Source organism: Macrosteles quadrilineatus, unplaced genomic scaffold (genome assembly GCF_028750875.1).
Source record: "Macrosteles quadrilineatus isolate MER2022 unplaced genomic scaffold, UCM_ALF_1.0 Scaffold_2__2_contigs__length_208266976, whole genome shotgun sequence".
Classification (NCBI taxonomy): domain Eukaryota; kingdom Metazoa; phylum Arthropoda; class Insecta; order Hemiptera; family Cicadellidae; genus Macrosteles; species Macrosteles quadrilineatus.
In genome coordinates, this window is record NW_026542595.1 from 16853697 (window position 1) to 16876948 (window position 23252).

The 23252-nt window shown below is 34.7% G+C and overlaps 2 protein-coding genes across 2 annotated transcripts in view; one reads left to right on the forward strand and one right to left on the reverse strand.

Moving 5' to 3' along the window:
* Positions 1 to 23252, forward strand: part of LOC128983964 (uncharacterized) — a 91160-nt gene that overhangs the window by 6611 nt on the left and 61297 nt on the right. Inside the window, exon 2 of the mRNA XM_054403242.1 lies at positions 12393 to 12507. Coding sequence (XP_054259217.1) covers positions 12397 to 12507 — 111 coding nt within the window. The 5' untranslated portion in view covers positions 12393 to 12396. The remainder of the gene's footprint in view (positions 1 to 12392; positions 12508 to 23252) is intronic.
* Positions 210 to 770, reverse strand: LOC128983962 (uncharacterized protein K02A2.6-like). The gene has a single exon (XM_054403241.1). The coding sequence runs from the start codon at positions 768 to 770 to the stop codon at positions 210 to 212; it is 561 nt and encodes a 186-aa protein (XP_054259216.1).

Here is a 23252-nt window from a genome sequence, read left to right on the forward strand (position 1 = left end):
TAATTAACCATGCCAAGAAATTGCCGAAGTTCGTTAACATTATTTGGGGTTTGCATTTTCATAATGGCCTCCACTTTCTCAGGATCAGGCTTTGTCAATCCATTTTCAATCAAATGTCCTAGAAATTTAACTCTGTTCACATTAATGTTACATTTATCTTTATTAAGTGTAACATTGTGTTCTCTCAATCTTTGTAATACATTTGCTAGTCAATGGTCATGTTCTTCCTGTGTTCTACCAACCACAAGTATATCATCTGCTTGGTTTACTACCCCATCCAGTCCATCCAAAACTTGGTATATCCTCTTCTGGTAAACCTCAGGGCCAGAATTAATACCGAATGGTAACCTCTTGAAAAAGAATCGCCCAAAAGGAGTTATAAAAGTCGTAAGCTTGTAACTTTCATGATGTAAAGGAACTTGAAGAAATCCATTTGTGGCGTCTAGTAATGAAAATATTTGTCCGCCTTCTAATTTACTAAGACTTTCTTCTACAGTTGGTAGTTGCCACCTTTCTCTCTGAATGCTTTTGTTGAGTTCGGTATAATCAACACATAGCCTCACTCTATCACCTGTCTTACGCGGTACAACAACAATTGGTGCACACCAGTCTGTTGGTTCTACCACTGGCTCAATTATTCCCTCAGAATGCAGTCGATCCAATTCTTCTTTGACTTTGCTCAATAATGGAGCGGACACTCTACGAGGGGCTGCCACAGCAAAGGGACGAGCATTTTGTGTTAGTGCAATTCTGTAGTTTTCCCCTTTCATTTCACCAATAGAACCAAAAACATCAGAAAACTGAGAAAATATTTGGTTAGAGAAAATCGAATCTATGTTGAACTGAATTAGATTTAATTTCAACATTGCATTTCTACTTAAAAGTGGAGTAGGTTGTTGCTCAATGACGTAAATATCTTCTACAATAGATTTATTTCTAAACACTAAAGTAGCAACGATCTTACCAACCACTTTCAACTTAGTTTTCCCCGGACCAAATAATATTTTACTTGTTTCACTCGTTTCCAGTTTTAACTCCTTGCAAAGATCATATCCAATTATAGAAACATCTGCTCCAGTGTCTAACTTAAAATAAATATCATGCCCCTTAACATTAAGTTTTACTTTACAAGGATTTTGTCCTCCAACCTCTTCTATGGTCAATTCCCCTAAATAGGTTTTAGGTTTTTCTAATGGTTCATTACTGTTATTAATTTCTCTCACTTCAAATCCTTTGGTACAACATCTCACATAGTGTCCCTTTATTCCACATTTGAAACATGTAGACTGATTGGCAGGACAATCATTGTTATTGTGATGCCCAACAAATCCACATTTGTTACATTTACCTTTCTTTGAAAAGCTTTGATCTTGACTTTTATTGCAAGAACTGTCTCTAAACCGATGTTTAGTGGATTGATTAATCCCCTTATTGACAAACTCAATTTCTGGTGATTCCCTCACTACTTTTTGTTGTTGTTTTAAACTCTCTGCTTGTCTTGCTTTCAAAATTGCTGTACTTAAGGTTAATTTTTCATCCAACTGTAAATTTTGAGAAAGTTTATCATCATTTACCCCAATTACTATCAAACCTCTAATTAGTTCATCTTTTAATTCCCCAAGTTTACATCGCTCTGCCAGTTTGTGTAAACTATTTATAAAAGAATCAACAGGTTCCCCCTCAGACTGACGTCTTTTTAGAAATTTAGCTCTCTCATATACAATATTGATTTTGAAACCTAGGTAAGACTCAAATCTACCCTTGACAGTGTCATAACTCTGTAATTCTTCATCTTTTAATCCGAAAGATGTTAGAAGGTCTTCTCCTTCATCTCCTAGACAGTATAAACCCACATAGCACCAGATATTTATTTGATATCAAATAGCTATCAAATTTTTGACATTTGAATATCAAATTGATATTCACGAACATTCGTTTGATATCAAATAAACGTTCAATTTAGGTTCAAACGTCACTCAATTTTACATCAAATAAATATTCAAATTGAATATAAAATAAATATCAAATTTGACATTCATAAATTTATTGGTAAACTATAATAAAGAGAATATGATTGAATTTACATTCACATTTTAAATATGATGGTGATAAATATTGATATAAGATTTTTGACATTCGAATATTAAATTAATATTCGCGAACATTCATTTGATATCAAATAAATGGTCAATTTAGGTCCAACCTCACTTAATTTGACATTAAATAAATATTAAATTGAATATCAAATAAATGTCTCATACATTCATTGGTAAAATATGTTTAGAAGAATTAGGTTGCATTTTTTCACATTTCAAATTTCATGGCGATTAAAATAATATCAGTTCAGACTTCTTTACTGTTCTTACCTTGATTTGACTTATTATTCTGAAGTTATAGGTAGTTTGTTAAAGTTCTTGGGTGACCCAAAAATGTAAATATATATATATATTTCTCTTTTGACAAAACATTAACAAAAGTATCACAAAACATATTTGTTTAAAACAAAATTGCATTCAAGGAAAACATTTTAAAGAAAAAACTTTGTTTGTATGATAAAATAATTTTAATTAAAAATTATTTAAACACAAATATAAAAAAGATATGTACAATTTACAAAAAAAATAATTCTGGTCTTCTTCATCTCCCAAATGGCCTTCTTGAGTTTTCTATTGTTCCTGTAAAAGAGGTTTAACAGAGTTATTTTCTAAGACAGCTATAGATAAAATATAATATGTTAGACAAGGGGTCTCCAACCCTTTTTCCTCGGTGAGCACTTTTTTGTCTAAAAACGCCACCGATTTAGCGACTAACGTTAATTGTTCGCTACTCTATCGAATCACAACATCATCTACTATCGATGCGGTTGTAGTTGTCGTTTGTCACAAGGTAAAGGCTTTTTGTGATACGGACGAAATGAGAGCATTCTATTATAAAATTAAAATGTTGTAACCTAACCAAATTAACCAAACTTGCTGATTGTGAAAAAATTGAATTAAGGTTTACTACGGACAAAATGAGAGCATTCTATTATAAAATTAAACTGTCATAAGCTAACCTAACTTGCTGATGATATAAAAAAATATACAAGATAAAAATTGAATGAAGATTAGATTTAACAAGGTTAGGTTTGCAGCCATGGAGAAGGTAAAAAGTTTTTTTGAGCATACGTCAATAGTACAGGATAAAGTAAATAAGTTTGCCAAATTTTATCAAAATCTATCCATAAACAAATAAACTACATAGTTTCCTTTTTTAATAATCTAAAATATAGTTCTGTTCATAAAATAAAATTATAAATGCCTCTAATTCTAACGAAAGATGTGCAATTAAGAAGCAATCACATTCTAAGCTAAATCTTTGACAAAAAGTTCAATGATTTTTTAGTGAGAATAGGCTATAAAATTTGACACTTAAAATGTCAGCTAGTTTAAGATTTCAATTTGTAGTTCTGCCAATTAGGATCAATTAAAAATATATATATTTAAATTAATCTGCCGCTACTTGACTACTACTAATATTCCCCTAGGCCTATTGAGAAAAAATTAGCAAGTGAGAGACATTTACTATGTTCCTATTTAAATACGTTAACCTGCCAACTTGGAGACAGGGTATTGTACACAAATTTTGTTGAATGGGGAAGAGACAGTTAATTGCTCTTAATTATGGTATGAGCCGCGAGGTAAATAAATATCCCATGGCTGAGCCTGCATTCATTGACAAAGTTCTCTTTTTACACCTCAAGGAAATCACGGTCAACAATGAAGGGTGTTGCTGGGATTGCAAAAGACAATCACGGCACCGTCGAGACTGCAGTATAATATGCTCGTGAGTCTTGGCGAGATCACGGGAGATGATCACGATATAGCTGAGACCACCTGACCACACGTGTTTACGCAATCGTGGGAGAATATAATTGGTGTTTGCTATAAAAAATAATAATTTTCAAAAACGTATGCTGGCTTTCTGCTGGCTGGAATAAAACTGCACGAGGGCCGGATGTAGCCCACAGGCTGTAGGTTGGAGACCCCTTCGTTAGGCATTTTTAAGACCTATTTTTTTACTATACCTGTACTTTATAGTTAAATTTGTCGATAAGGCATTGAGTTCTTGACAATAAAGAAAAAAGAGATGGATAAAACCGCAGATTAAGTTTTGCTCATTTGCATAGCCTGTCACTGAAAATTCACAATTTGAAAAGAAAACATCACAGTAGTTAGATGTCGGCCTAATCTGTTAATTATAATAAAATGTAAGTTCTATATTAGGTAATTAGATAAGCAATCTTTTCTTTAACCTAAATTATAAATAACACAATAAATTTACCTTGCATCAATCCTAAACTTTGCTGGGCGAAGCCAATTCTTGATTATAGTAGCAACAACATATATTTCCATTACACCACGATCCTAGTGTTCTTGCGTACCGGTTCTGCCTCTGTATAAAAGAGATTAGTATTAGCACTAGAATTTGTATATATTTTAATTTTCATGATCAACACCCAGGATAGCCTACAACTAGGATATTTGTTAGTGAAATCTATTTTATATTTTGATGGCATTTGCTTCTTTTGAGTAGCCTTGTTAAAGCTAAATCTAAATCTGAAAATTGAAAATTTTGACCTAGGTAGTGGTAAAAGTAATCCTCAGTCACTTGAACGGACAAATATTGGGGTGAGCACTGACTGAAATGAGTGCAACGGTCGGATGTAGTTTGGTGTGTGTATAGGCCTATGTGTGCGTTTAAAAAAATTCAACTAATACAGTTTTCTTTTACACAAGTTAGCACTGCCGGAATATTTATATAGTGTAAATCAAAGACTTCCTATATAAGTGGGTCACAAAAAAGAGAAACTCTCTTAACTGTGTGATGAACCTTAGGCTACGTTATTACCCAATAGGTACCTATCATGAATTAGGTTGTGTTTTGGTGGTAGAGCCTAACTTATCTACAGTTCCTAAGAGAACCTGCGATATATTATCGGACGGTATATATATCTGATTTTATATTAATATTGCAAAACCAATTCACCAAATCTGCAAATCATAACTCAATTTGATGTTTACATAGTGAAAAAACATAGGGAACGATGTATTGAATCGGATAATTATTGATATATAATGTTATTCATCCGATAATATATCGCAGGTTCTCTGCGGAACTGTACCCGTTATGGCAAAAAAGACATACACAGTCATGGCGAATCAAACAGAAAAATTGAACTAAAAACACCTAAGATTGAAACTTTATTTTAACTTTGAGAAAACGTAATTAAAATATATGTGTGTCTACCTATTATTAATGTCTGATTGTAAATAAAAAAAAAACTTACGCAAGATAGCTGGCTTCAGATGCAGATTGCAAAAGAAAAATTTATTCCTCCTTCCCAGCCTACAGGCTGCTAGACAGCCACTTTGTCACTCGGGAGAATTGGTACCGTAGGCAAATTATTCACTGCTACCAAATAATAACTTCCACCAAAGCTGCAGAGTTATCAACTGAAACAATGGAGAGAAAACTACTTTTAGTTAAATTCATGCATACCTTTCTCTGGCCTAAATATGTATCAAGATTAGTTAGGCCTAATCATTGGTTGGTAAAGGAAGCAGACAACAACTAAAATACAAAAGACTAAGAGACAATACAGGGGTAGACTTTCGTATCTGTTGTCAAAAACAACCAAATTAAAATATCGATCGTTATAGCCTATGTTCATTCTGTTGTTTTTGACAACAGATACGGAAGTGTACCCCAATTCAGTTATAAAGGAAAATGGATTTCAAATAGGCTAGGCTATTTCTTTTATAATACCGGTAAATTGTAACCTGGTTGAGGTAGAATATGTTAGGCCTAGGCTAGCCTAAATTAAGTTAACTTATTCTTGATGGTGAATTTACATAAACGTTAGTGACTGACGTAAAATATAACCCACATAACTTAGTAATATTTCAAAATTAGCCTAACAAGGTATTACAAAACAGTATGGTATTCCATTTGCCTTGTAAACCAGTAAGTTAGTCCTACTTACTAGCCTATATATTGAACACTATTTTCATCCGGAAGTTGCCCTTTGAAGCTAAATAAACTACTGGTTCAGTAAGAACTAAGCAAGCTGCCTAACTTAGTAGCTTACGCCTAGGCCTAATTAGTATGCAGAAAAATACTTCCTCTAAAACAGATTGCCTATTTTGAGGTTTCAGATTTATCTATTTATACAAGGCATTAGGAATGATAAGTTGGCCAATTTAATTTGTACAGTAGCTTAACTTAGGTCTAGGTAAGGCCAAGGCCTAAAATACGTCTATGTTACTAGGTATAGTGACTTATACTTACATACTCCAAGACTCCAAGGATCAAAACGTGAAAAGATGTTCGGTGTAGGTTATGCCAATACCCAGTCACAAAAATAACAACTCTAAACTAACAGTGACACACACTAAACAAAATATCAGCACACTTAAGTTAACTGATTTGAGGTTATGTCTTGTTCTTGAATCTTGATACACTTGTTGCTTCCATAGTTTATTTTCACTACTTGTGTAGCCTACTCAACAAGTTAGTTGTCATAGGTACATTTTACATAAATCGTGTACTTTCCCTCAAAATGGGCAATTTGTTGGTTAATAAATAAATAAATCCACACCGTGAGTAAACTGGCCACCACTGGTCGTGCGACGGATTTTGTAATTTGTTTTGTATTGTAATTGTAATGTTTCGTTTTGTTTGCTGAGTTAGGTTAGAATTAAGTTGGTGTTTTGTCTTCAGTCTTCCTCTCTTCCTTTCATACGAATGGGCCAAGTCAAGCTCAAACTAGATACTTAACATATTTTTAGAGTTATATTACACTTAAAAAAATTTAAATTTACGTTTGGTTTAATTTACTAGTAAAAATAAAATGATAAGGCCAATCGTTAAGAGTTTGACTTTTTTATTAATAAACAAAACTTTTAAAAAAGCTGTGTTTCCTTTAACTCTTCTTGAAATGTGTAGTAAGCCTAGATTCAGAAAAATATCAGATGTTCCAACAACTCCCCCCCCCCGCGAAAAGTCAAAATCCATCATCAATTAATTAAAAATTACAGTGTTCAGTGTTCCTTCCTATTATTAATTATTTTGAGATAATTGACCTCTGACCTCCATGTTACAAACTGTAGGCTGGGGACTAATTCTTTACTCTAAAAAATTTAAAAAGTTAAATCTAAAACTTTTTAAAACTAGTATATTTGGAAATTTTCAAAGAGAAAATCAAATTTTTAACATTAAGAATATTTAGATAATATTCTAAATTTGATGTTATTTGACTTTGATATTTTGAAGATACAATAAATATTCAAAGTTTGACATTGTTTGACTTTGACATTTTGAACATTAAATGAATATCAAATAAATATCAAATTTTTGATTTGACATAGTTTGATATATTGAACGTTTATTTGATATCAAATAAATATTCTGTGCTATGTGGGAAAGCATATTAACTTGATTTTCCCCACTCTTACTGTCTAATCCTGAAGCTAATCTAAACCTTTCAAATTTTCTTATCCATCTAGGCCATTCAGAAGGTTCCCTGAAATTGAAAGGTTCAGGTGTGACAAGTTGGTATTGAACTGTACTAACTGTACTACTCACTGCTTCAGCCATTCTTAGTTCTTTCTTCTCCACAAAAGTTTATTTAACCTGACACCATGAAGTGAAAGGTAAAACTCACACCACAGTTAAACATAGATACTTTATTAGCCAAGATCCCAAAAGTAAGTCTTCAAGCTCAAAACAACAATACAATAAAAACAAACATCAAATATGCAACATATGATAACAATTATAAAAATACCAAACAGCACAGGTTGCACGGTGATAACTTGACTAATTTTTGTCCGATTTTGATCAAATTTGTTTTTAAGGTGTAAGGCAGGGTAAACTTGAATGAGTTCGCGAACCAGAATGATCGGACCATGGGAACGGGGTTTTACGAGGGGTTTTATGGGGTTAAAAATAGTTTTCTCATTTTTGACCCTCAAAACAAAGAATTTTCCGATTTCTCTCTAGACCTTATTAAAGAGCTTAAAAAACAAATAATTTAGTATATCAAAGTGTTTTTGTACGGCTATTGGTAAATGAGAAAGTTCAAAAAATTGTAAACTTAAAATTCCCATGTTATTCTTACGGAGAATATTGTAAAATGTTTTAGTTTGCTTGTTTATGGTTATATTTTGAGCAAACTTGGCAAATTTATTTATTTCATACTAAGCTATTAATATTTTACAAAAAAATACTCTATTAGTTTCCTTGTATAAGCAAACCTAGGTACCGTACTCATTAAATATAATGTTTTTTAAATTGATTTAATTAAAAATTAATTCAGACAAATGGAAATTCACGAAGTCGGCAGGTTTGCTGTGGTGGGGGTATTTTATATATGAAAATAAAGGTTATGATCTCATCTTTAAGAAAATAATAGTTTTATGGCATTTTCTATGCAATAAATTATTATATTTTGCTACGGAAGGTAGCGATGTTAACCCTAGCAGTAGCCAATGTTAGAAGTGGGAAATGGCCAACCCATATGGGCGATTTTGCAGACCTTTTTTTGAAAATTCGCAAAAATTCAACTGTACAAGTAAACCTAGCCAACCTCATATTAATTTTGTTCGGAAAGAACAGGAGAATCTAGAAATAGTAATATAATAATGATTTAGATAGTGTATTTTTTCGGCAAAGTGAAAAAAAAAAAAAAATTTTTTTGGAAATTTCAAAAGCGGCCGCGGTATTTTTTTTCTACAGATTTTTTATGGGAAATTCATTATAAACATTGTGTAGACAATCTAATTCCCTACATAGAAAAATATAACATGTTAGGAAAATATTTTTTTTTATACATTTTTGGGGCGAAATATAATAACAAACGGAGAACCGAAAAAATTGAATACCGTACAGTGTTAGTTTCTGTTGTAAAAAGTTATATAATATATGTGTATACTAATAATGGTATATACATGTTTGTAAAGCTAATGAAGTAAGTAATCAAAAAAAGTCATAAAGTTTATGGTAAAAATATTTTTTATTTATAAATAAAATAATGTTTTTGTATTTTAGCGATTTTGTGAGAAAAAAAATCATTGTATTTAGTATAAAACTTGTGTACCAAATGTTTTTACTTCAAACCAACATAAACATCTTGTAGTGTATTCAATTACCTACATAAAAATGTATAACATGTTGGGTAAAAATTTTTGTTTTCACGTGCTAGGGGCATAATAATATAAATAAACGGAAAACCTCATAATACAACCAAAAGAAAAATACAACCTTTTATAAACACAATTTGACACTATTCAGTAAATATTCATGCATAATAAAATACATGAAGATTACTGTTATATACACACTAGCTGTACCCGCGGGCTTTGCCCCATTTAACTTCATATGTGAGCTCGTTCGCATGGCTCAATCACGTCCTGGTTGAAGTTCGTTCGCTACGCTCACTCACCTTTAGGTTGGAGCTCGTTCGCTGCGCTCACACGTCCTGGTTGAAGTTCGTTCGCTACGCTCACTCACCTTTACGGTTGGAGCTCGTTCGCTGCGCTCAATTGCCTTCAGGTTAGCTCGTTCGCTACGGTACCTCGCCTCCGGGTTGAAGTTCGTTCGCTACGCTCACTCACCTTTTGGTTTCAAATTAGCTGTTGTCAAATATTAAAAAAATAATAGTGCTGCACTCTGTTGGTAATCCTTGTAACTTTAATGCTATTGAACATCATAGAACAGAACCAACTTGTTTAATTGAAACAGCTGTTATGATTCATTAATTCCATTTAAATATGAGTACTCATTAGGTTAACATGGGAAACTCTAGAGCCACTGGGGCGGAGCCCGAGAGTCCGATCAGAATAAAAACCACTTAGTTTTCCTATTTAATGCCTAAAGAATCAGTGTGCCGAATTTCAGCCTCTTAGGTAAGTGGGAAGTGGGAGAATTAGTGATGAGTGAGTGAGTGAGTGAGTCAGTCCGTTAGTCAGTCAGTCAGTCAGTGAGGGCTTTGCCTTTTATATATATAGATACACATTTCTCAAAAAAATACGAAATAATAACAAATTTAGTAATCAATCGCGGATAAAACGAGAGCGAAAACTCACCGGCAACAACACCCAATGGCGACGCAATGGCGAATACAAGGCACTTCGTGTATGAGATATTGAGAGCTTGACAGTAGTGACACAATTTCGTCGTCTTAGTGAGAGAAACCGAAAATAACCCTGAGCGCAGGGCTGCCACTATCACAAGCTACATTTCTTCCTCTTCAAAATGACATATTATATGACTAGTAATAATAACTTACACTGTATGTAATTTGTATTTTCCATACAGTCACCTGACGACGGTTGGTCATTTGTTATAAATTTCGAAAACAGCTGTTTTCATAAAATCGTACCGGTTGTCCAATCAATATTTAGTTCTAAAATATCACTACCACAATGAAGATAAAATCAATGGCTATCCAGTGGTACCACCCGCAACATTCCCAGAAAAATTCCTAAAAACACATTCCTAAAAACATTCCTAAAAAATTACCTGAGCGGGGTAATGCCAAACAAGACGTGTTTTGCCAGTTCCCAAGGGTCGGCTGCTAAAGTCGTGCCGCGCCAAAAATTCATTTGATTCCTAATCGTCGTGACATTGTTATATACCTGCCACAGGGTTTGTTTATGTAATAAAACGAAAGTTCAGAATGTGATCTTTCGAATGGTATATATATTATTCTTATCTGAGTTGATAATAGGTGTTTTTTTACCGTTAAAATAATTTCGGCCCATACCGTCACCAGACGACGGCTGGCCATTCTAAGCATCAACGTCAAACCGTCACCAGACGACGGTTGGCCACTGCTAGGGTTAAGGAAGGTAGCGGTTTTATGAGGCAAGGTTATACTCCGTTCAAACAGCCGTGGCACCTGACGGATTAGGACAACCTATGGAAACCCTTGGGGCCTCCTAATCCCTCAGGTGCCACGGTTGTTTGAACGGAGTATAAGGTTTTAAAAGTAAAACCTTAGATTTTGATCTAATAGATTTCCCTATTAGATTTTGAAAGTAAAAAGAGGTGATAAAAAATGGCAACAGGGTGATTTTTACTAACAAACGTATTGTTAAGCATGGAAAATCAACAAATCAATTTTTACACTCCAATCGAGCCAGAGTCTGAATACTTACAAACCACCCCGCACTACCCAGTTAACATTAAAAATTTAATATTTTAATACTGACCAAAAGGTGAATTCTCTCATTTTATTGCTGAGTTTAGTTTTCCTGCTATAACCTGTTAAAAAGTTAATAGGGGGGATATTTCAAAATGACTGACATTTTGATTACGGGTGCGATATTGACCTCTAGTTTGCGCCATTTAATTTGTCTTGAGAAACCCTTTAAAATGAGGGGTCACATGATTGGTGTTTAGTTTACACTTGAAAATTTTGGGGCTGCCCCTAAAATACACCATTTTGGGGGCCGGGTACAAGTTCTAACTTTAATGAAAAAGTGCATTTTTAATGTTGTAAACATGTGCCGAGTTTGGTTTTCCCACTGCCACACGTTATAAAGTTAACTGGGGATGTCCAGACTTTATCTTGCTTGCCCATCTTAAATTAAAATGGCTGCCATTTTGATTAGGGGTGCGATATTGACCTCTGGTTTGCGCCATTCAATTTCTCTTGATAAACCCTTTAAAATGAGGAGTCACATGATAGGTGTTTACATTTGAAAATTTGGGGATGCCCCCAAAATACCCTATTTTGGGTGCTGGGGTAAAGTTGTAACTTTGATGAAAAGGTGCATTTTCTTATGTTGTAAATATGTGCCGAGTTTGGTTTTCCTACTGCAACGCGTTAAAAAGTTAACTGGGGGGTTCCAGACTTTTGCCTAACCCTGTATATCAAACCTACGGTCCTCCCCCCCTTATATTCCAACGGTAATAGGTGCCCCTATTTGGGAAATTCGCTAAAAAACAACAAAGTCCTTGAAACTTGAGGAGTAGTTTTGGTTTTAAGTTTTCTCCAACAAAAACCGTATAACTGATGCACCAACTGGCAGGATTTTAAATCCCAGCGCTCATCTTAAGTTGAAATTGTAAAAAAACGGGCAGTGCAAGAATGCTCCCGTTGTCATGGCTGAACATTAAAGTCTCATAAAATTTAAGTATGTATAAAACTCTTTAATATGCTAGTGTATGGTTTATCAAATGTAGGCCCTTTAAAAAATATTCTGGTAAGATTCTTTCAGGCCTGTTTGAAAATAGTATTTTTCTGTACTTCCAATAAATGTTTGAAGTTATAAGTGTTGAAGTACATACAAGTTGTAAGTGTTGAATTTACTGATTTTGCACCGAACATGTGTTTTTTGTTTCAGGAATATGATAGGTGATGAAACCGAATACTTACAGCCAGTGCTAGGAACACTTCCATCTCAAAGATTTAAACCTATGAAATCAAGATGGGTGGCTGCTCTTTTACTCATTTTAATTGTAAGTCATTCTTATTTTCTGTCCAAAGACTAATTTAGCTTTTAGCGAATTAACCATATAGGGAATAAGCTATTACCATTAGGTAAGACCTGGACCGATTTACATTTTTGTTTTAAGACCTCCCCAGAGGCCAACAACACCATCCGTTCAAATAGATTCAATTGATAGATTCAAATAGAAGGTGAAAATGTCTTACGTTGGATTTTGTGTTTTTATAGGATTGTGTGTTTACATAGTAGGCTATGTTTTATTGATGTTTTAGGGAATTTAGGTAATATATTGTAACGTTATTTGAAAGAAGAGATTTTGTGTTTTCATAGTATGTTTCATTAGCATTTGTAATTTTATTACTAAGATGCCTCAAAGAGATCGTGCCTGCAATGAAAATAATAAGGATATGATAAGAAATAATAGTTTTCACCCTTCAGCTATGTATATATCACAGATTTTGAAGTCACTAAGTGGTGCCGGCTGCTAGTCTATATTAATAATACCCTCGCCGCAGCAAACCTGCAGACTAAGCAAATTTCCATTAACCTGGCTGGATTTCTACTAATATATTCCCTAAAAATTATCAGATTTATTTCCTATTTAATTATCATTAATTTGAGTGAGTACCTAGGTTTGCTGCTACAGGGAAGATATTGAGATGTGTTTTTTTATTGCTATGTGTAGATAGCTTAGTATTAAATAAACAAAATTTCCTAAATACATCCATAAACATCCGATTATACTGTTTTGCGAACTCATTTGAATAAACGTAGGTTTACACCTTTGTACCAAATTTCATGAAAATCGGATCATTTTTGCTCGAGTTATTGCGCTAACGGACATATATATATATGAAAAATAGAATAATAGGGCTACTATATATAAATAAAGATTAAACATTAATAAACTTAGTACCCAAGTAAAAATTATTTATTAAAACATTTTCTGACTTTAGTTTCCGCTCTAAGGCCATTTTCAAAGTAAAAAAAAATCAAAATAAAATGTGTAAATAAAAAAATAACATATGATATTATAAAACTTTTCTAACTGGTAACATAATTTTGTCTTCATTGATTAATTTATATACTAGTACCTGGGGACCGAGCTTTGCTCGGGGAAAATCATTAGTTTACTCTGAAAGCAGTTTAGTATTGCAGATACATTAATCCACTCCCAAACTCCACACTGCTCACCTTCACTACTTCCTTCACCACTCCCTACGTCGTGGACCTGTTTGCCCTCCTTCCCTATACCATTTTAGAATTGCAGATACATAAATGCCACAGACAGTTCCCACACTCTGCACTGCTAGCCTTACTACTTCCTTCACCATTTCCTACGTCATGGACCTGTTTTCCTCCCTTCTCCTAGCATTTTAGGATTATATATAACTTAATCTAATCCCCAATAACAGTTCCCACACTCCAGACTGCTCACCTTTAATACTTCCTTCACCACTTCCTACGTGGCGGACCAGTTTCTCTCCCATCCAACAGCATTTTAGGATTGCAGATACCCTAATCTAATCGTCATTAACAGTTCCCACACTCCGGGCTGCTCGCATTTTCCCATAGCATTTTAGGATTGTAGATAACTTAATCTAATCCTCATTAACAGTTCCCACACTCCGGACAGCTCGCCTTTACTACTTCCTTCACCACTTCCTACGTCGTGGACCTGTTTTCCTCCCTTCCAATAGCATTTTAGGATTGCAGATAAATTAATCTAATCGTCATAAACAGTTCCCACACTCCAGACTGCTCGCCTTTACTACTTCCTTCACCACTTCCTACGTCATGGACCTGTTTCTCTCCCTTTCCATAGCATATCAGGATTGCAGATACCTTAATCTAATCGTCATAAACAGTTCCCACACTCCAGACTGCTCACCTTTACTACTTCCTTTACCACTTCCTACGTCGCGGACCTGTTTCCCTCCCTTCCCGTGGCATTTTAGGATTGCAGATACCTTAATCTAATCGGCATCAACAGTTCCTACACTCCGGACTGCTTGCCTTTACTACTTCCTTCACCACTTCTATGTCGCGGACCTGTTTCCCTCCCTTCCAATAGCATTTTAGGATTGCAGATAAATTAATCTAATCGTCATAAACAGTTCCCACACTCCACACTGCAAGCCTTTACTATAATTATAGATAAAAAAAGTCCTGCAACAATGTATCGAGTAATCTTCAGTATAATCTTTACTCAATAGTAACAACTGATGTTTTTCCTTTTGTACTGTATTTGTAATTTGCTAGTATACTGTGGATAGATATTTTGTTCCTTGTTATTTAATTCAATCAACATGGCTACTTAGCAACCCATAAGACTAATGTTAAAAAAATGTGACTTTCAGTTTTGTTTTTCTACGTAATTAGATTTTTGTTGGCAGTGCTAACTGCAGTAAACTTGTTTTTAGGCCAGGAATAAACTATTTACAACATTTGAAGAAAATCGTCGGAGCCGTTTTCGATATATTTCTGCAAGCAAGCATACATACATACATACATACATACAAGCAAACATTGCTCGTATTAGAGTATAGGATGATATGTTTGTACTTATTTTCATTAATATTTTCTCAATTTTGCTATTGTTTCATATATTGGATTATTTAATTTTGAAATCATTGTATTTAAAATATTTGATTTGTTATTTTTGTAGTTCATATAAATATTAATTTCTTATTTTACATTCAATTTTTCTCTGTCTTTTTCAATTTCTAATATTGTAAAGTTTTCTTCAATATTAGTAAACTTATGTTTGGAATTAAATAAATAATCTGCAAAATTTGATTTCATTGATGTTTTGTTCGTCGATGTATATGCTTGTATGTGTTCGTTGAATCTAACTTTAAAATTTCGATAGGTTTGTCCAATGTAGTATTTGTCACAGTCAGAGCAATTAATTTTGTAGATACCAGATAGGTTGTATATGTTTGCTGCATTGTTTGTTGTAGGATTGTTGGTTTTATTGTGTATAATTTAAAAAATGTTATTTTTTGTTCTGTAACTTAATTTGATTGGAGTGTGTTTGAATGTTTTCCTTATTGCTTTGTTTAAATTTTTGTTTTATGGGACGCACATGAATTTCTTTTCTTCTTTGTGTTTCACATTGTTTTCTAAATTTGAGTTAAATTAACTTCTTTTCTTAATTTTCTTCTTGATCACCTTATTATCTTCCCTGCAGCAGCAAACCTAAGTACAATAGACTCCCTCTTATCCGGACTCCTCGGGACCGAGGCCATTCCGGATAACGTACCCAAAAACTTGTTAAAACGGACTGTTTAATGCATACTGTATAAGCAAATAATGATTATTACTTATTTAGACACGTGATCACTGGCCTCTAATGTTTCCCACAAGAACAGTCGTTTCAGTACCGCCCACTTCCTGCCGATTTAGTCCGGTTAAACCGATGTGCTGATAAAAATTGTCCTGTTAAAGAGATGACATTTCCGCCGAGTGTAGTCCGGTTAAAAAGTGTCCGGATAAGAGGGAGTCTACTGTACTCTGTAGTGTTACCGTAAGTTAAATTAAAATATAGTTTTAATAAAACAAATACTTTATTAGGTAGCTTTTACAATAAATCAAGATCCAGAATGTTTACCAACAAAAACTAAACAAATAATATTCTAACACCATATGTTTTTAAACACATATGAATAACAACACATCTCCCATTTAAAGATCGAACCTCCGGGTAGGTTTGCATTGTCTTGATGATCTTCTTAGATTCGCTAAAGGAATTGTCTGCGATGCCATTGCAGGATGATCAAAAGGTTCTGATCTTCTGAGGTGTTCTGAAGGACTGGTTGAGAGTGATCAGAAGGCATAGTAGTGCTAAATCTTTGCAGTGGTCTTCTGTTCCTCCGCAAACAACCATCTTGCGTTTGAATTATATAGGATCGAGGTGCAGGATGTTTGTTTAATATAGTTCCTTCTTGATTCTTGTCCTTTATATGGACTTGAGCTCCATCAGGTAGAGTAGGCAATTCTTTGACTCCATGTCTTTTGTCAAAATAAATCTTTTGACGATCAATTCTTGCTTCTTCCTTTTCCCTTAACTTTTCAGCGTCTACCAGATAGGGTCTTAGTTGATCAGACATTATTGGAACATAATTGCGGATCCTTCTCCCGAAAAGTAATTCCGCTGGACTTTTCCCATTTTCTAGAGGGGTTGCTCTTAACATAAGTAGCATTTTTAGGGATCATCACTTTTTTCTAAGTAGTACTTAAAGTTTTTTTACTTGCGCTTCGATGAAGCCGTTGCTTTGTGGGAATTTTGGGCTTGATGTAATCAATTTAAATCCATAATCACGACCAAGTTGTTTGAATTGACAGCAGTCAAATTGAGAACCACAGTCTGCTCTTACTGTCTCAGGTACACCATGACGTGCGAAGATGGACTTTGTATATGTCACAATAGTGCTTATTTTTAAGTCATTTAGTCTAGCAATTTCCATAAACCTGGAATAATAGTCTGAGATTAAGAGATACCAGTGACCTTTGCACTTCAGCAAATCGGCACCCACTATTTGCCAAGGTCTGTCCGGATAAGGGGTTGGTATCAGCGGCTCTGCTCTCGTAGCGCGATTTTCTGCACATATCTTGCAATTTTCTATTAGTTCTTTGATTTGTTGAGAAAGACGAGGCCACCACACAGTCAATTTTGCAAAAGATCTACACTTTGTTATGCCTTGATGTCCTTCATGAATACTTCTTAGTACATTAGCTCTTAGAGAATTTGGTATTATAATACGACTTCCAAAGAGAAGTATACCATTTTGCTCACTTATATCTTCTCTATGATACCAGTAGGGCAATACATCCTCTGGAATCTTAGATTTTTCTGGCCAACCTTTCACACAATACTGTGACACATGTTTTAGAGTTTCATCTTTCATAGTTTCTTGATTTATCTCTCGCAACTTTTCATCCGAAACTGATGGTAGAGTAGTGTCAATATTTTGTATATATGCAAGGATTTCCTCTGTAAGTTCCCATTCCTCTTCAGAGTTCTCTGTGTCTCGAGACAGTGCATCAGCCAAAATCAACTGTTTACCGGGCGTGTAGGTAATATCATATGTATATCTCATCAGTCGGAGTCGTATTCTCTGAAGCCTGGGAGTAATATTGTCCAAGTCCTTTATCTTGAATATGGAGAGCAAGGGCTTATGGTCTGTCTCAATATGCAAATGCAACCCTAAAATGAGGTGTTCAAATCGTTCACACCCCCATGCAATCACTAGAGCTTCTTTTTCTATTTGAGCCCAATTACGTTCGGCTGATGTCAAACTTCTCGAAGCATAGGCCACAGGACGTTTAGTTCCATCTTCTTGAAGCTGAAGTAGTGCAACTCCAATACCGTTTGACGAGGAATCCGCTGAGAGGAAGGTTTCTTTAGACATGCTGTATAAAGCGAGACACGGTTCGGACATCAATGACAGTTTAATCTTTTCCAAAGCTTGGTCTTGATCAGGCCCCCAAACAAATTCTGTATTTCTTTGCAGTAAAGCATGTAGTGGATGAACTATGGTCGACAAATTATGAATAAACTTGGCTACGTAACTGACAACACCTAGAATTCTCCTTAGTTCTTTAACATTAGTTGGCGTCTTGAGTTTTTGGATAGTCTCAACTTCTGGATTAATCTGGAGATCTGGCTTAATACCATTTTTAGTTACAAGATGGCCTAGTAAACTGATACTGTCATGCCGGAACACACATTTTGATCTATTAAGTGTCCAGCCCTTTTCCTGGAGCCTACACAAAACACTATGCAAATTTTTGTCATGTTCTTCCATATCTTTCCCGTATATAGTTATGTCATCGAAATGGCAAACAACACCTTGAAGCCCTTCAAGTGATTCAGCCTTTTGACGCTGGAATACTTCTGAACCAGTGGAAATCCCGAAAGGAAGTCGTAAAAATCTGAACCTTCCAAAAGGTGTGATGAAAGTAGTCAAATATGAAGCTTCTTCTGTTATGGGTAATTGCCAATAACCCGAGTTAGCATCTAGTTTCGAGAACACCTTAGCACCATCTAATTGTCCCAGAGTGTATTCTACTGAAGGCACAGGATATAGTTCTCGTTTAACACTCTCATTAAGTTTAGTAAAATCCACGCAAAGTCATATTGAATTGTCCTTTTTAGGGACAATGACAAGAGGTGAACACCAGTCAGTCGGAATGTCTACTCTCACGATAACACCTTTATCCAACATTGCATCCAGTTCTTTATTTACAGCATCTTTATAGGGTAGGGGAACACGCCTTGGAACTTTGAGAGAGTACGGTTCAGCGTTTGGCTTTAATTTTATATTATAATGAGCTTGTGTATCACCAAGACCGCTGAAAAGTTCAGGGTATGATGTAAAGGGATCAAATGAACCAGTTGAGTTGACTCGAAACATCCTTTTAACTAGACCCAATTTTTCACTAACTTCGTTGCTCAAAAGGGTTCTATCAGCACCAGATATTACATAAAACTGAGACTTACAATATTGATTCTTGTACTGGATTGTACCCTCGAATACGCCTAAGATATTAAGGACAGATCCGTTAGGCCCAATTAAAACTTTGTTACTTGAATTTAGTGGGTACATAAAAAATTTCAACTTATAAAGTGATTGGGGCAAAACACAAACGTCAGCTCCAGTGTCTATCTTAGCTTGAATACATACTCCATTTAGTTTAACTTCAGCTGACCAAAATGGCTTTAGGATTCTTTTGAGGATTAATAGACCCCACAAATTTGTCATTCTTAATAACTTCATCTTGAAGAGGATTTGAATTTATTTCCTTGACATTTTTGAACTGGCAACATTTAGCAAAATGGCCCTTCCTGTTACAGTTTCGACAGAAAATATTCCGGGCAGGACATTTTGGTCGTTCATGTTGAGCATTACCACACCACTGGCATTGATTGTAGTAATTGTTACTGGACGAATTGGAATCAACTGGAGGTTTCTGAGCAAATTTAGTGCCCCAAGTCCTTGAAGTGACTTTATCTGCAGTTAGTGCATGTTCAGAAGACCTGGACCTCATCAATTATTGTTGCATTTTAACCGATTCGGCTTGCTTAACATTTGAGACAGCAGAATTAAGTGTTAGATCTGCATTCATTTGTAGTTTTTCAGATAAACTTTAGTCTCTAATCGCTACAACAAGTTGATCTCGTATAGCCTCATCTTTATAAGAAGCAGGAAAATCGCATCTAGAAGCCATCTCATGAAGATCATGAATCAAACTTTCAACACACTCTTCCTCATGTTGAACCCTAGTATGAAACATGTACCTCTCATAGATTACATTTTTAGAAGGAGCGAAATATGTATAAAATTTTGTTAAAACAGTCTTGAAACTTTTACTTTCCTCAGATGTCAAATTAAATTATTCAAATATGCTTTCGGCCTTTTCGCCCATCATATATAGTAAGGTGTTTACCTGAAATGGTTCGTCTTCATTGGTGAGCCCAGATACCGCATGAAAGCGCAAGAAACAGGTTTTCCATTTAGACCAGTTTTCTCCTTTAAAATCAAAATGTTCTGGGGAAGGAACACTAAAACCTTTCATCTTTATGTACCGTATTGCTAAAACAATAAAAAAACCCACTGCCACCATGTAGTGTTATCGTAAGTTAAATTAAAATATAGTTTTAATAAAACAAATACTTTATTAGGTAGCTTTTACAATAAATCAAGATCCAGAATGTACAAAAACTAAACAAATAATATTCTAACACCATATGTTTTTAAACACATATGACAACACATACTCATTAAAATTAATGATATTTAACTAGGAAATAAATCTGACAATTTTAAGGGGATTAATTTAGTGGAATTTCAGCTAGGTAAATGGAAATTCCTGATTGTAAGATCGTTGTAATGATGGTATCCCTGGAATATTAAACCTAACAGTACGTCTTTGAATATCTTCTGACTGTTAATTAGAAGAGCGTCTTTATCTTCTACCTCGTTAATTTGTCGTTTTAGGCGGTACTCTCGTTTTTATGAGTTGATTGATATGCCTTTTGATTAAGCGTCCAGAGTCAAGCTTTACCATGTCATGTCGAGAGCCCAGTTTGGATTGGATGTTTTTGCTGTGGTGGGAGAATTTATTATATCTTTATTCTGATAAAGCATTTTAATTGGTGTTGAGTACGTATAGTAGAACACATCAAATAAGCTACTTCAAACCCCACGGTTTGTATTTGATAATTACAAGAATAATTCTCTCAACTTGCATCGTGGGGAATTTTTCTCATCCATGCGCCCTCAACAAACGTAAAACTTCTTGCTCCCCTGGGCACTGGCCATATTTATTGAAGTGGCCCTGGCCATCACCCTATTTGAGTTGAAACATAAATAAATAGACCAATGACTGCAGTCTGAATCAAATCAAATCATTTATTTGTCTTGTGGATTATATAAATCATTGACATCTTATATATATAATACGTTTTTTGTTAACGCAACTCCTCCCTTATTTGTGGACCAATTTCAACGTTTAAGGTGTCAAAAGATTCGTCTCAATATGTAATTTTGCAATAAGGTTTTAAAATTTTAAAATTCCTACTATAGAGGGCGTGAGATCCTCTCAAAGGTCGCATTTTCCCCATAAGAAATACATAGAACAAATTTTAAAACAAAAAAACAGCTGTTTATAAAAGGAAACTTATTAGCTTTTAGGGAGTAAATACTTTGTAATATTCAGTAGGTTAAGAACAAGTTAAACAGTTAATCAGTTTTGTTGAAAAAACAGAAAATGCCTCAATTAAGTTCAATGAAGAATTCCTTCAAAACAGCTAACAAACTTGGATCTTTGTTGAAAGAGCAGCCTCAGACGACAACTCTGTTTTTGACAAGACTGTTTGACAACTGTTTTTGACAAGACTGGCGTCTATAAGATCAGTTGCGACGACTGCCCTAAGTATTATATTGGCCAGACAGCTCGCTCTTTCAAGAAAAGATTTAAAGAACATCTCCCAAAGAAGACAACATCCGCTCAAACATCAACCTTTGCCGAACACCTGGTTTCTGATAATCACAACTACACTAATATTGACAGCAACATGTCCGTACTGCATATATCTAACGACCATTTTAACAAAAATACACTTGAAGAGTTTGAAATATACTGAGCTGTGAAATTTGACAAACATAATATTTTAAATGACAAACTATCCTTCCAATCTAATTATATTTACGACACGGCCATTAAGGTACTTGAGAGAGAGTCGGGGATGAATGGGGACAGCTGACTGATAACAAGAACAAAGGAATGACGTCACAGCGCCAACCGTCCACGTTGACCGGCAGTCTAGACGCTACATCCATCCGGCCGTGACGCATAATCCTCACCGGTGTTACCATTTTTAGCTTTTACTCGTTAAATCGTACTTTTTTCGTTTCAATGTTCGTGTCTGTGTTTTTGTTCGTAACCGTGACCATGTTCGTGTATGAACGTATGTGTGTATTGACAACCTTCTGATGAAGTGAATTGACATCCCCTGGACGCCCGAAGATGACTTCGTGATAAGTCGAAACTAGTTGCGTCATAACAGCAACAATTTGGATTACAAGAAGCAGGTATTTACACCAATTTTTATTTTCAAAGAAGAAATATTGAAAACGGGAGGAGGAGACAAATAATAATAGTATATCTTATGTGTATGAGGACAGTAGAAAAAGAGAGGTCTGGTCTATCAGATACACATTCACTTGGTGAGATGATTAATATTTGCCAGTTCTGCTATGCAACTTACTTTGGAAGTAAAAAAAATACAACGCACATAGTGTTGTTACGGTGGTAGAGTAAACTTGCCTAATTGCAGATTAAATGAATGCATGCAAGAAATGTTTACCTCTGACACTGACGGATCGAAATATTTAAAAAAAATCAGTACAAAGTATAATAATGCCTTGACTATGATAAGTTCAAGTATAAGATTATACCAAATCTTGGCAGACCTTATGTTTTTATTGTAAACTTTTGTATTTCTCGCTCTACTTCAATTGAGAAAAACGCATATAGATAGTTTATTTCTAGGTTATGTTGCCAGTTCCTTGGACAAACTTATACAAAGTTTTTTGCCTGAATTCACCAAAACAATTCAGACATTTCAAGTAAAAAATAAGAAGTTTTAAAAACTCATTTGCTATTGAAAGTTTTAGTGGCAATATTAAACCAAACATAAGTGAAGGAATTAGTGTTTATGTATTCAAAGATCGAGTAGTTACGGTCAAGTTTATTTATGATTCAGGAGAGGCAAATAATATACGCTGTTCAAAAAGTGTAAATGAAATTTGCTATCCAAATCTTATAGCTACAAGAGTTATCCAACCTATTTCGACAAATTAATCCATACTTTCAAAACTTTGGGACTGGTATTAAGAGAAACTCCACTGAACAACGTGAGAACGCTCTGATGCGGGGCATATACAGTGACTGACAGACAACACGTTAAAATACGTTAACCAACTTCCAATAGTGTTGCTGCTTTAGCCTATTCAAAGCAGATTATTGCTGTCCAGTTGGTAACCTAGAGTTTGTGGGTAAAAAATGGAGCACATGAAATGGTTGATATCACCCCAGTATTCAGGATTCTCTACGGAGAAAATTCGTTTGATTGGGTGGATGTCTCAAATCAAAGAAATAAAATGACCCAACTTATATTACTTAACACAGGTTTAAGTTAATCAGTAAGGCAACAATTTTCTTCAATCCTCAATAAAGGAAAAACTT